Genomic DNA, 13521 nt, shown 5'->3' with positions numbered 1-13521 from the left:
AATCGGCCAATCCTCATGTTGAGCACCGGTGTGACAAAACATTCTGCACAGAATGCACTTCGCGCGAATGCGTATTGGCCAATTTGAATCATGCCAATGCGGAGGGACTCCCAGGTATGATGGTATTGTGCGAAATAACGTGAATTCGAACCGCCCAGTGCAGAAGACCCCCAGTTCCACACTCATCTGATAAGGGCCAAAGACCAGACTAATTACAACTTCTCATAAAGCGTTCACAGCCATGGCCCCCACACTCTGGAACAACTTACTGGAAGAGATCCGTCTCATCACCACCTTAGAAGCCCTTAAGAAGGCACTTAAGACGGACAGGGCCAGCTCTAGGTATTTGGCCACCCTAGGCGAGAAATATCCCCTCCCCCAGTAGGCCCTCAAAGTGTAGGGAAAATGTAGACCACAATGTAGGACAAATTGTAGGATGTTCAAGAAAAATGGAGGACACAACCAACTAAAAGCCAAAAAATATTAATAAAAAACAATATAAATTAATGTTTCTCAGCCATGCTCAAAATGGAGGACATTTTGACATGCCAATCAGCACAACTCCAAGACCCAAATTCACAACTACTAATTCATTCGGAATAGAAGAGAGAGAAAAATAACAGCACATGCAAGGAAGCCTTGGAGCATTCTGAGCATTGGAGCATTCTCTGAGACCAGGGTTCGAATTCTGGCTGAGCCATGCAAACCCACTGGGTGACCTTGGTTAAGTCACATTCTCTCAGCCTCATAGAATGGGAAGGGCAAACCCCCTCTAAAGAAATCTTGCCAAGAAAACCCCAGGATGAGGTTGCTATAAGTTGGAAATGAATTGGAATCACACAAGAGCAACATCCACAATATGAGAAGGAAGCCAAGGTCCAAAGTGCACAGCAGAAAGAATCCAGTTTGAGACTGCTTTAACTGTCCTGGCTCAGTGCTGGGGAATTCTGGGAACTGTAGTTCTGTGAGACATTGAGCCTTCTCTGTGAGAGAGTTCCGGTGCTACAATAAACTATAAAACCCAGAACTCTCTAGCACTGAGGGCAGCTAAAGCAGTCTCAAACTGGATTGTTTCTGCAGTGTGTTTTGGACCTTGGCTTTATGCGCTATAGGAGTCTGAAATCCTTGATGCTAGGACTCAGCGTATATATACATAAATATAGTATGTGTGTGTGTGCACACACACACACGCACACACACAGAGTATGTGTATGTGTATGTGTGTACACACACATACTTCTTAGGCTTCTTAGGTCCAAAACACACTGCAGAAATAATCCACTTGGAGACCACTTTAACTGCTCTGGTTCATATAAAGAAATGAACAACAACAGCAAAAATAAAGTTGAGAACAACAAACTATCATCCCCAGAATTGTAGTTCCTGGGAACTGTGGCTTCTTGTAGCCCCAGAGCTCCCTTTGACAGAGAAGGCTGACAGAGAATGTCTCCCTAAACTACAGTTCCCAGGATTCCCCAGCATTGAGCCAGGGCAGTTAAAGGGGTTTCAAAAAAAGGGTTGATTTCTGCAGTGTGTGTCCTGGGGACCTGCTCCATTTGGGACCCCCTAGTCCTGGAGGGAAGGCTGGGAAAGGAGGACCCACCTGTCCTACCAGCAGCCCCAACTGCCTGCCCTTCTCAGCTGGGCTCTCAAGGCTCCCTTGGATGCATGGAGGGAGGCACATGTCCTTTTGCCTGGGCTCCTCTCCTCCCCAGCACCCCCAGCCTTCCAGGGCCAAAAGCAGGAGGAGGAGGAGGCGGCTCCTCTTTCTTGTTAATAAATTAATAATAATAATAATAATAATAATAATAACAACAACAACAACAACTTGTTTATTTGTTACCCGCTTTTCCTACGATCAAAGCGGTGTACAATATCGTTTTTGGGTGCCTCCAGGTCCTTTCCCTCCCAGCCTCTCTCCTCTTCCTCCCACGACTCCGGCTCTTGGGGGAAGGGGGGGGGGGCTACTGGGACTTCTCCCTCTGCCTTTCTCTAATGGGGCAGTGCAGCCCAGCAAACCCAGGGCAGCAGAAGGAGCACTTTTGGCATCCTGGGGTTGGAGCTGCTCACGCGCATGCTCTAGCCAAGTGCCCTGCTGCTGCTGCTGCTGCACTGGGTTTGCTGGGCTGCACTGCCCAGGGAAAGGCAGAGGGCGCTTGGCTGGAGCGTGTGCGCGTGCAGCTCTAGCCCCAGGGTGCTAAACTCGCTCCTCCTGCTGCTCGGCTGGGGCTAGAGCTGCACGCACGCTCCACCCAAGCACCCTCTGCTTTCCCTGGGCAGCGCAGCCCAGCAAGCCCAGGGCAGCAGGAGAAGAGCGTTTGGCACCCTGGGCTCAGTTGGAGTTGTATGTGCATGCCCCTGATCTTTCTGTGCTCCAGGCAACCGCCTAGGTCGCCTATATGGAAGAGCCGGCCCTGAAGATGGATCTCTTCTGGCAGGCCTAACCACCTGATCTTTTATAGTGGATCTTATAGGATTTTTTACACCTGATTCAACAGTACAGAAACAGATGATGATTTGGCTTCGTTGATGACTGTATTGCATCTTGGCGTGTTTTAATTGATTATTTTATGTAGTATGAGTTGTGTAATTGTATCGTTTGGTTTTATCGGTTGTAATCCTGCCTTGATCCACAGGGAGAGGCGGGAAATATAAATAAATGTTGTTGTTGTTGTTGTTGTTATTCATGCTCCACATATATGGATTTAAGCTATGCAATACCAAGGTAAAATCTCAGCCAATTTTTCAAATTATACTTCCTCCTTTCAATGCTTTTGGGCAGTGGGGTGAGTAGAGTGAATGTTTCTGCCTAGAGGGGATCATATTAAGAAGAAATTAGTTATGATCGGTAAAGTGCTGTTGTTTTCTCTTTTTCAGCCTCTGATCTCCTTGGAGGAGGTGACTGTGTATTTCACCAAGTGGGAGTGGGACCTCCTGGAACCAGGCCAGAGGGCTCTCTACAAGGATGTCATGCTGGAAATTTATGGGCATGTGGCCTCTCTGAGTAAGGACGCCTTTTTCCTTAAAGGATTAATCTTTATGAAATGAATCCTGTTTGAGGCATTTTCCACTGTATAGTCTAGTTGTCAATGAGGACACATCCAGGCCTTTCATATCTTCTGTTGCAATTAATGAAAAACAAACAAACTGCTAAGACTCCAGAGGGGATGATATTAAATTCATTGCTTCATGAACACCAGCTAAGCATTGAGGAGGAGTTTGGCAAACACAGGTGTCTCAGGCCATTAAATATTCTATATCTGTATCATCATCGAATCATGCAGCTGGAAGAGATCAATCCAACCCCCTGCCATGAAGGAATACACAATCAAAGCACCCCTGGCAGATGGCCCTCCAGCCTCTGTTAAAACAAAATGCAAAGAAGGAAACTCCATCACTCTCCAAGGGAGAGTGTTTCACTACTGAACACCACTTACTGTCAGGATGGTTCTTCCTAGTGTTTAGGAAGTAAAGTCAGAAAAGCTAGTGTTTAGGGATAATGTCAGAAAGGCTAAAGTGCAGAATAAACTCAGGCTTGCTAGAGAGGTTAAGAACAATAGAAAGGGCTTTTTGGGGTACCTGCCAGCTTTTGAACAGTTAAATTGTCCACCAGGCAAGTGAAGAATTTGCTAGACCTTAAACTTTTGGCTGAGTTTGACTTCCAGCAAATACTAGCATAGTTATAGTCACCCACCACTACTACGGGCCAAAACAGACTGCAGAAATAATCCAGTTTAACACTACATGGCAGGGGTTGGACTGGATGCCTTTGTGGTCTCTTCTAACTCTATATTCTATGATTCACTTTAACTGGGAATTTTGGGAACTGTAGTTCATTATGGTACCACAAAACATCTATGTTTTCTAAACCTGTTTGCCAGGCTCCAGGGACTGAGGCTGTAGCTGAATAGTGAGTTACTGTCTGCTCTGGAGATGTAACAGTGTACACATTTGCACTCTTTTGTTATTTGTTGTTGTTTGTTTTGCTGTGGTGGGAGAAATCAGAATGAATAGGCAATAACTGAGTGTGAAGGAACACATACAGAATGCCAAAGTATTTTTACAGAGTATTAACTATTGTCTCTCTGTTTTATTTGAAAGAATATCCCAAGCCAGATCTTGTCTCCTGTCTGGAAGAAGGCAAAGACCCCTTTGACCAGGGCTCTGTAGAAGGGGAGAGACCTGCAGGTACTTGCCTAGATGTGTACTGAAACCATTTCTTGTCTGGGGATTAATGGGTTTGAGTGATTGATGAAGTTTTCAGCTTGTTGTTAATTTTATTGAGATCAGTCCAGTCCATAACTGAATTGTGAATGATCCTGGTAGACTAGCAATAACTGGTGGCTTCTGGCCCAAGACAAATGCATGAATGTGAACATTGTTGACTCATACTTTTCCCATGTGCTGTGCATTTGTTTGTTTTGTCCCCACTATGGATTCTGAAGTGTGTATTATAGTGTAATTCATGTTTGTAAATTTGCACGCAGATTCCAGAAGAAGAGGGCAGAGTCTCTAATCTCAGTCTTGGTTCACCTTCCCTTTTTTGTCTGGCCAGAGACTTTTGATTAGTGACAGATAGAAAGGATTTGCATAGGAAATTAGTTATCCCATATTAGCAAATTTTCTCTTCTTACTCTCACTTTGCTACATCTCTGGATTTTATTTGGTTCTCATCAGCTTACAGAAATGGAAAGTACTGTTCTGTCACAAGAGAAAGAGGAGTGCTTACTGGAGCTAAGGGGGAAATTGACCAGAATGAAATTGATTCTATTGGCTAAGGTAGATTTCAGTAAGGCATGTTAAAAGGAATGAGGAGATTTTAGGATAAAGAAAGTAATTGAGATTGATTGAGTCTTGACTGTATCCATGGTGTCTGTGCTTTGCTCATAATGGGAAATTCTTTTTCCTTAAACAGATAATGGAAAAGAGAAGAAGAATTATGAGGAACCCAATGTGGCATCATGGAAAATTATGGAGCCTTTCATGGAAAAAGAGGAGTTTGTACATCAGAAAGGACTGGGGGGGGAAAGGGAAAATCAAATGAAAAATGGGAAGACAAAGTCCTTTGACTCTCAGGGAGCTGATCAGCGGTTTTCTCGTGGTGACAGTTTACATTCACACCAAAGATCCTACAGAGAAGAGAAACCATATAAACGCATGGAATGTGGAGAAAGCTTTAGTAACAGTAGAAACCTACATTCACATCGGACAATTCAGACAGAGGAGAAACCGTATAAATGCATAGAATGTGGAAAGACCTTCTTGTATAAAAACAGTTTACATTCACATCAAATAACCCATACAGGGGAGAAACCATATAAATGTATGGAATGTGGAAAGACCTTTAGTCAGAATATAAAATTACGTTTTCATCACAGAACGCATACAGGGGAGAAACCATATAAATGCATGGAATGTGGAAAGAGTTTTTCTCGTGGTGACAGTTTACATTCACACCAAAGATTCCACACAAAGGAGAAACCATATAAATGCATGGAATGTGGAAGAAGCTTTAGTAGCAATACAAATCTACATTCACATCAAATAATTCACACAAAGGAGAAACCATATAAATGTATAGAATGTGGAAAGATCTTCTCTCGTAGTGGTACTCTACGTTCACATCAAATGACACATACTGGGGAAAAACCATATAAATGTATGGAATGTGGAAAGAGCTTCACTCGGAGTGGAACGCTACATAAACATCAAAGAATCCACACAGGGGAGAAACCTTATACGAAAACCTTATAACAGCAATGCAATGTGGAAACAAAGCTCTCTCGTAGGACTGTTTATATTCACAATCAAATAAATCACACGGGGGAGAAAGCATATAAAGCATGGAGTGGAAAGAGCTTCTCTCAGAGTACACAGTCTGCGCTCACAACAAAGAACCCACCAGGGAGAAACAGAAACCATATAAATGCATGGAATGTGGAAAGAGCTTCTCACAATTCTGTCTACACTCACATCAAAGAACCCACACAGGGGAGAGACCATATAAATGCATGGAATGTGGAAAGAGCTTCTCTCATAGTACAAGTCTACGTTCACAATCAAAGAACCCACACGGGAGAACTCATATAAATGCATGGAATGTGGAAAGAGCTTCAGTCAGCGTAGGAATCTATGTTCACTTCGAAGAACCCACCACGGATGAGAACCACTGCATTGTAATGTGGAAAGATCTTCAGTCAAAGTACAAAAACATCATTCACATTTTAAAAATCCACATAGAGAAACCAGCTAAAACTGTAAGAGAGGTGTCCAGTGACTCCATGGACTAGTTAGACTGGATCACTTTTAGCTTATAAATCCAATGAATGGACGAGCTTCTGGAAATGGAAGGAGGACAACATGCCCCCTCAATCCTTGTCCATCTTGGCTGACTGCCAGGGAGGGGATGCAGTAACAATCTTACTTCAATCTATAATTAAATGCATTCTCAGAGAGGGAAACTTTCCACTAAGCTTAAACAAGCAGTGGACAAACCACTCTCTAAGAAAACCCTCCCTGATCCCCGATAAGAAACGATTATGGGCCGGTCTCCTTATTACCATTCTTAGGCAAAGTTATCGAGAGGCAGTTGCATTCCAACTCCAGACTTTCTTGGATGAAGACGATATCTGACCCATTTCAAACCGGCCTCAGAGGCAGGATACGCAGAGTTGAAACTGCCATGGTCGCCTTGGTCGACGATCACCGTCTGGGCATCGACAGGGAAGTGTGACCCTGTTGGTGCTCTTGGACACTCAGTGCCGCTGCGGAGAGATCACGGAGACATGGGGTGCGGTGTTATCAGTACGCTGATGACACCAAGTCTATTCTCTATGTCTTCGACTGCGGCAGCAACCAAAGATGAATCTATCCTCTGAATGCCAGCCTCGGTCAGTAATGGCTGGATGAGGGAAAACAAACTCAAGTTGAATCCAGAGAAAATGGAGGTACTCGCAATAGTTACCCTGGTCTAGAAGGAAGGAGATTGTCAACCAGTCCTGGATGGGTCACACTTCCCTAAAGGACAAAGTTTGCAGTTTGGAAGTGCTCCTGGACACGTCCCTAGTGACATCATAGGTGGAGGTGACTGCCAGGAGTGTCTGGTATCAACTTTGGTGATACACGCAACTGCGCCCCTACCTGGCCCAGAGGGACCTTGAAACAGTGGTCATGCACTGGTAACTTCTTGAAGTTTGGAAGCTTCAATTGAGCAAAATGCAAGCAGACCAGATTGGTCAAAGGAACGTCTAGATCAGATCATATTGCTCCCCACACCATAGGAACTACCACATATATTATAGGGACTCAAAGATAAATAATTAAATCTTTCATAAGGTATGGTAATGAAATACTTCATCACAGTGTTCTGAATAGGGCATGCATGGGACAGAGACCTGTTTCTTAAAATAAAGATGTAGGATCTTGATTTGTCCAAAAGACAGAGGAAGCATTTTCTGAAAAGATCCACCAGGACCAAATGGATTTTTTTGGGGGGGGGGGGAATTAAGAAGCAGTGTAAGAACTGTTTGAACTTTATGCAATATTTGGAGCTCCATCTCGGGGAAAAAGTCATTCCATCTTTTTAAATGGAATACCATTTATAAATTGCCAGAGGGTAGTTCAGATTAGTTTGGCAGCAAAGAAACCTAGGGTAAATTTAAGAGACAGTGGGCCCTGTATCTTGTAGGGGTTCAGTTAGGGGGAGCTGGGATCAGGAAAAGGGTAGACACGCAGTTCCATATATTCGTGGGGCAATCACATGCACATGCATATCTGTCTGCATGACCCCATTGAATATTGGCAATGCACATAGTGAAATTTGTGGATTGCTAGTCCACTGATATGGTGGGTCCACTGTGTTGTGTGATGTAACAGGAAGAGGTGTTTGGGACTACCTACCTTAAACGTATTGTGAGACCTGTTTTTTATGTGGCTGAAAGAGTAGATTTTGCTTAGGACGAGAGACTCTTGGATTTAGAAAGTCATGATTTAGATTTGGATTGCATGTTATCCTGGTACTGTAAAGTTAAGGTGCATGCTGGTTTTACAAGTCAGGTTTACAAAAAGTCACTTGAGTTTGAGTTTGTTTATAAGGAAAGGCTTTTCCCTAAGATAATGAGCTAAAAAACAGACATGGTATTTTATAAAGCATCATTTGTCGCCTGGTTCAAGACAATTGGACGCAAGGGAATAAAAGAGAAGCAACATCTTGAGAATGGGAGCAGACCTGGCTAGTTCTTTACCTACATTTTAGAGAGGTTGAAGCACAGATACAGAAAGAATGCCTAAAGCATCTGGAAAAAATAAATTTATTCAGAAATTGGACAAAAATAAGACATATAATGTTTAAAAGTAATAAATCTCCCTAGAACAATCAGAGAAGCTCGAAGATGATTTGAATAAAGAATAGCATGGACATGTGGGGGCCAAACGACGTTTTCATCACAATGTGGAAATGGAGTGTCATGGGGAAAATGTGGAACGAAAGATATAAAATTACGCTGTGTTAAGGAGTTCAAAGAAACTATTTATACGATGGTGGTAACTTAACTCCACATTGGCAACCAAATATGTTAACGGGGTTCAAATTATTGCTGCGGGTTCTTAGAATAAGGAGGATCTTTTTTCATATGCAGTAAACACGTGAAAGAAGGCAGAAGGTTTTTTGTCTAAGGTTATAGGTTACATTCCCCCAAAATTTAAAGACAGAGTTTCGTAATGGTCCACCAGACAATGTTTCTGTAATGTATCATGCGATAAGGAAGGAGTGGATAACCAAATATGGACTACGACTTGATACATGATCAACAGCAAAGCAAGCACTATTATAGCGTCCCGCGGACATCAAAATGGACGACAGCACAGACCGTGGGAAGAATCACAGACCAAGGTGCAGAATCACAGCAGTTGACTAAACTGATGGCAGACGTAAACGAAGAGAACCCACCGAGAGATTTTTGAAACACTGTAAAACACTTATATGGATTTCCGTCGTGAAGCAACAAGAGAATTAACTAATTAATGGGCCGAGTTTGATTATTAGAAGCCCAAGCAAATCCTAGCAAGTTGGATTTAATGAAATCTGTACTGACAGAAAAATATAATTTCAACAAATAGTTTTCTGTTATGTTCCAATACTATTTAATAGCAGGCACGAGTTTTAAGAGAGGCAGAGTAGTGGAGGTCTACTTCCCTGGAGGGTCTTGAACCAGAGGTTAGCATGGGCCGATCCTGTCGGGGATAGCTTGCGGATTTGGATTCCTGGCATGGCCCTTGCAGTCTCTTCCACACTCTGAGTCTCAGATTCGATGAGTTCTTTTGTGATTTACAAAAATAGTTAGGTTAACATTGTAATTAATTAGACGGTGTGTATTCATGGCGCATTAGTCATCAGTAATTTAAATTTTCAGGTTGATAAGGCATTAAAATGTAAGTATAGGGTGATTTTCCTTTTTCTTCGCTTGATTGCTTTCCCTTTGTGTTTTGACATACTACAAGGGAACTGGGTATGGTGAAAATTCCTCATAGGTGTTTTAGAAATCTAATACATATGTTTTTTCCCAAACAGAAAGAGCATCTACCTCCCACAGTTAAAAACCCAAACCACCCCAGCAGAGGACAAACATGTACTGAACCAGTTTTGCAACATTCCTGTGGCTCAGTCAGAGCGTAGAAGCTTGATTTGTGTTTTTAAAGGGGGGGGGGGAAAAGGAAAGATTTCCCTCAAACACCAAATGTACCAGGGCAGATCTTTACTGCGCACCTACAAACGACATGAGAGGTTATCTGAGCTGGCCTTGTTAGGAGAGTTAACAATATCACGCTCTGCTTCTAAAACCAAATTAAGTGCAATGAACAACAGCTCAAACCTATCGTGTGGGGGGTGGGTAGATGTACGGTACCTGCATATAGGAGACCAGATGAATACGCATAGATGTGTGTACATCTACCCACCCACACAGACAACATTGCAAGTATCTTCAATCTAGTTGTTAGAAGAGCCTTTGTCTTTCTCTTCCTCTGCCGTTCCAAGTGCTTTTGAATGTGAAACACCACCCTCCATGGTCCTTGGCCCCTGCTCCACCTTGCTGTCGTGGTATCCCAATTGATAGAAGTGGTCCCCACACAGTATTTTGCTGCCAGGATGGCACAAGTGATGAACGCCACACACAGGCATTCCAAAAGCCGAGAGGCCACCCTGGAGCAGGACATGAAACCGTAGTTCAGCCACTGGCAATGCAACGTGCAACGCCCTCCGTGTCCGCCACACAGTGTAGCCAGCAGGAGACCACTAAGGAATAGGAGCCGGGAGGCGAATCGGGAGCAAAGGACACGTCGTGCCTCACAACCTTGGACTTCTGGGGCCCGCCCTGTGCGTGACCATGGAAAGCCAGTGCACTGTAATCCTGGCTCAGTCGTTCAGCGAGGGCAGTAAAAAACAGCCTGGGGTGCCTCCACACAATGGCTCCTTTTCAGCCTGGACGAGAAGTGGAACGCAGTGGGGTTCCACAGGGCCGTGCTTCCGCCCGGCCCAGTGACTTAATTCAAGCACAAACAACATCTGTATCAATGACCCGGGATGACAGAATGGGAGCAGAACTAGTATCAAATTTGCAGATGGACACCGAAAATTAGGAGGAATAAGCGCCTATAACCCCAGAGGACAGGACCACAAGATCAAAAAGACCGGAATAGTCTAGACAAGCGGGCCACAGCTAACACAATGAAATTCAACACGGGAGAAATGTAAGGTATGCGCACTTACGGGCGAAAAGACAAAATAAAATGCACAAATATAGGATGGATAGACGGGGACCGGCTGAATGAAACTACGTGTGAAAGGGACTGAGGAGTCCAAGAGACCACACAGTTGAACATGAAGGAACCAGGGTGATGCGGGCAGCCTAAAAAGGCCAAAGCGCAATTTTAGGAGCCCTGCCATCAATCAAAAGTACAGTGCTCGAGATCAAGAGAAAGGAATAGACGCCACCACTGTATTCTGCTGTGGTCCAAGCACCCACCTAGAATATGTGTCCAGTTTGCGGCGGGCCACAATTCGGGAAGGACATTGAGGGACAACGGAGTGTGTCCAGAGGAGGACGACCTACAAATGGTGAAAGGTCTGAGAAACCTTGCCCTATGAGGAACAACTGGAGGGAGGCTGGGGATGTTGAGAAGGCCTGGAGAAAAAAGGTTAAGAGGTGATATGATAGCACTATTTAAATATTTGACGAGGATGTCATATGAAGGAGGAAACAAGCGTGTCTCTGGTTCCTTCTGCTCCAGAGAACAGCACCCAGAAACAAGGAATTGCAAGCGAACAGGAAAAGAGATTCCACCTCAAACATTAGGAGGGGACACGTCCTGACCAGTAAGGGCCTGTTCGACAGGGGAATGCACCCTCCTCGGACAAGGTGGAGAGAGTACTCCTTCTTTGGAGGTCTTAAACAGAGGCTGCGAAATGGCCATCGTCAGGGAGGCTTTGATGTGGAATTCCTGCATGGAAGGGTTTTGGATTGGATGGGCCGCTAGGGGTGGCTCCCCATTCCAACTCTATGATTGCGTGAATGATTCCCCCCTTCCCATACTAAAAGGTCTCCTCCTTTCCTCCACCTCCAGGCCCAAGTAGCTCCTATTCCTATTTTGCCACCTCTCTGATGAAACATATAAGAGCGGCTAGGGGCAGAAACAGGCTAATTTCTGATCCAGAGCTCAGATGATGTTCTGTGTCCAGTTCGGATTAACATAGTTCAAGAAAGATTAACATGTCCCTGATTACTACCCCGTTTGGAATACCTATATGGACTCTGTATGAGGCCTGCCTTGGAAACAAAACGTTACCGCAGTTCAGAATGATGCGGCCACACTGTTGACTGACTGGGAGCCATTTACCATGAAAACAGAGTTAATTCCCTTGTTGAAATCAGCTTACCTGTCTACTGGTGTTTTCTGTCTGGGGATGACCTATAGCGTTTGGTTCAGACCAATCATGAAAAACTGACTATCACTACCCATGTGAACCTGCCTGAGGTTGAAAAAATCTATCAGGACAGGGCCCACTAACTATCCTGCAAACCACGCAAGGCTCTCTCTGTCTTTCCTTGGTCTCGCATGTCTCATCCCAATGTGGGGTCTCTCCTTGCCTGCCCACTACAAACCCATCTACCGCCAATCTATGATGGACCTGGGCCAGGGGCTCTCCTACAATACTGTAAGCGCAGTCGTGGGCACTGCTTGCCATAGGATGAGGAGGAAGAGCAGAGGGGGGAAACAAAACTGCACGTCGGAGGCCACGAGAGAGAGAGAGAGGAGGCCAGGGGTCACCATCCGTGGGTGAGAGAGGAGGAGAGAGAGGGATGGCGCGGGCAGAGAGCAGTTGGGGCTCCCTAATGGAGGAGGCGAGGAGGTAGGTCCACTCCCGGCCCCCGGAGACTTCTTCCCCTTTGTGGAGCCTCCCTCACTTGTTCACTTCCTGTCCTGATGGGCTGTTTGGGGGGACCGGCTCAGGTGTTTCTCTCTGCAGAACAAGGACTGGACCCAGGCGGAGAGGAGGAGGGACGGAGGACAAATGTTGTTTTATTTTATTTTTAATAAAAGTAATCAATACATCGATAGAATGATTAGCACACTACTTGCCTTTTACAAACTAGTTTGCTTGCCCAATCTACGATTTATCAAATTACTTTTATTTATTTAAAAAACTCACCCCAAAATAAAAGAGCAGTGTTGTATGTGTGCTGTAGATTCGCTCTATCATCCTAACTTATTTCAACCGCTTCGAATTTGATTCTTCTGAAAAAGAACAACATATCAAATACTGTCAGGAAAAAAACCAGTTTTTTGCGTTTGCCCCCACTTTATTGCATAGAAGAAATCGATCGACTCAGGGTTCGGAATCAGTTTTCACGTGGGAATGATGTTCATATAGGCTCGGTCATTGATTTCTGTGTAATTATTGTAGTGTGAAATGAGACCTTGTCTGGGATCTTTCAGGAGTTGCTTTAGCTATGGGTTCCTGCATGGCAGAACAGGAATTGGACTATATGGGTTAAAGACCCTTCCAAACTCTCTTCCAGCTTCTAATTTTTTAAAAGCAACTTATCTTTTGCTGAGCAGATCAAGATTAAGATTAAGACCCTAAACCTAAGCAAATATTATGGAACGCTGTCCCAATAACCCAAATATTGAATACTGACGGGTTATTTTGGGCGATGGTTAAGAACAATAAAAAGGCTGCATTTCCAACTCTCTTTTTCTTGATTCATAGCAAAAGAAAGAAGGACCTGGCAGAGGCCATTACTTTTGTGAACGAACACAGTACGGGGGACAACTAAACATGCCGAACTTACTCAACCCTACTTTTCTCTGGCCTAGGAAGAAGGGAGTTCCAGTCTAAAGGAACTTGCAGCAAATGATTGCAACATTTTGTGATGAAGCAGCTAAAAACGTTAAATGCAATTTTGGATGCATCAATAAAATATCGTGCCTAGATCCCGTGCACGTCCTAGTTTCCCCCTATTT

At 44.3% G+C, this 13521-nt stretch overlaps 2 protein-coding genes across 2 annotated transcripts in view; one reads left to right on the top strand and one right to left on the bottom strand.

Annotated features, from left to right (window-relative positions):
* The first annotated feature begins 2309 nt into the window (after positions 1-2309).
* Positions 2310-10635, top strand: LOC121933042 (zinc finger protein 660-like). Its single transcript, XM_042472256.1, has 5 exons — positions 2310-3004; positions 4102-4188; positions 4916-5737; positions 5923-6257; positions 10477-10635. Exons 1-5 carry the CDS (start codon positions 2800-2802, stop codon positions 10633-10635), a joined length of 1608 nt encoding a protein of 535 aa, XP_042328190.1. The 5' UTR covers positions 2310-2799.
* Positions 10636-12763: 2128 nt separating this feature from the next.
* The window catches only part of LOC121933041 (gastrula zinc finger protein XlCGF7.1-like), a 2544-nt gene continuing 1786 nt past the window's right edge, over positions 12764-13521 (bottom strand). Inside the window, exon 3 of the mRNA XM_042472255.1 lies at positions 12764-12792. Coding sequence (XP_042328189.1) covers positions 12764-12792 — 29 coding nt within the window. The remainder of the gene's footprint in view (positions 12793-13521) is intronic.

Source organism: Sceloporus undulatus, chromosome 6, assembly GCF_019175285.1.
Source record: "Sceloporus undulatus isolate JIND9_A2432 ecotype Alabama chromosome 6, SceUnd_v1.1, whole genome shotgun sequence".
NCBI lineage: Eukaryota > Metazoa > Chordata > Lepidosauria > Squamata > Phrynosomatidae > Sceloporus > Sceloporus undulatus.
Note: the sequence above shows the minus strand (reverse complement) of the source record. Positions and strands in the feature narration are given on the sequence as shown.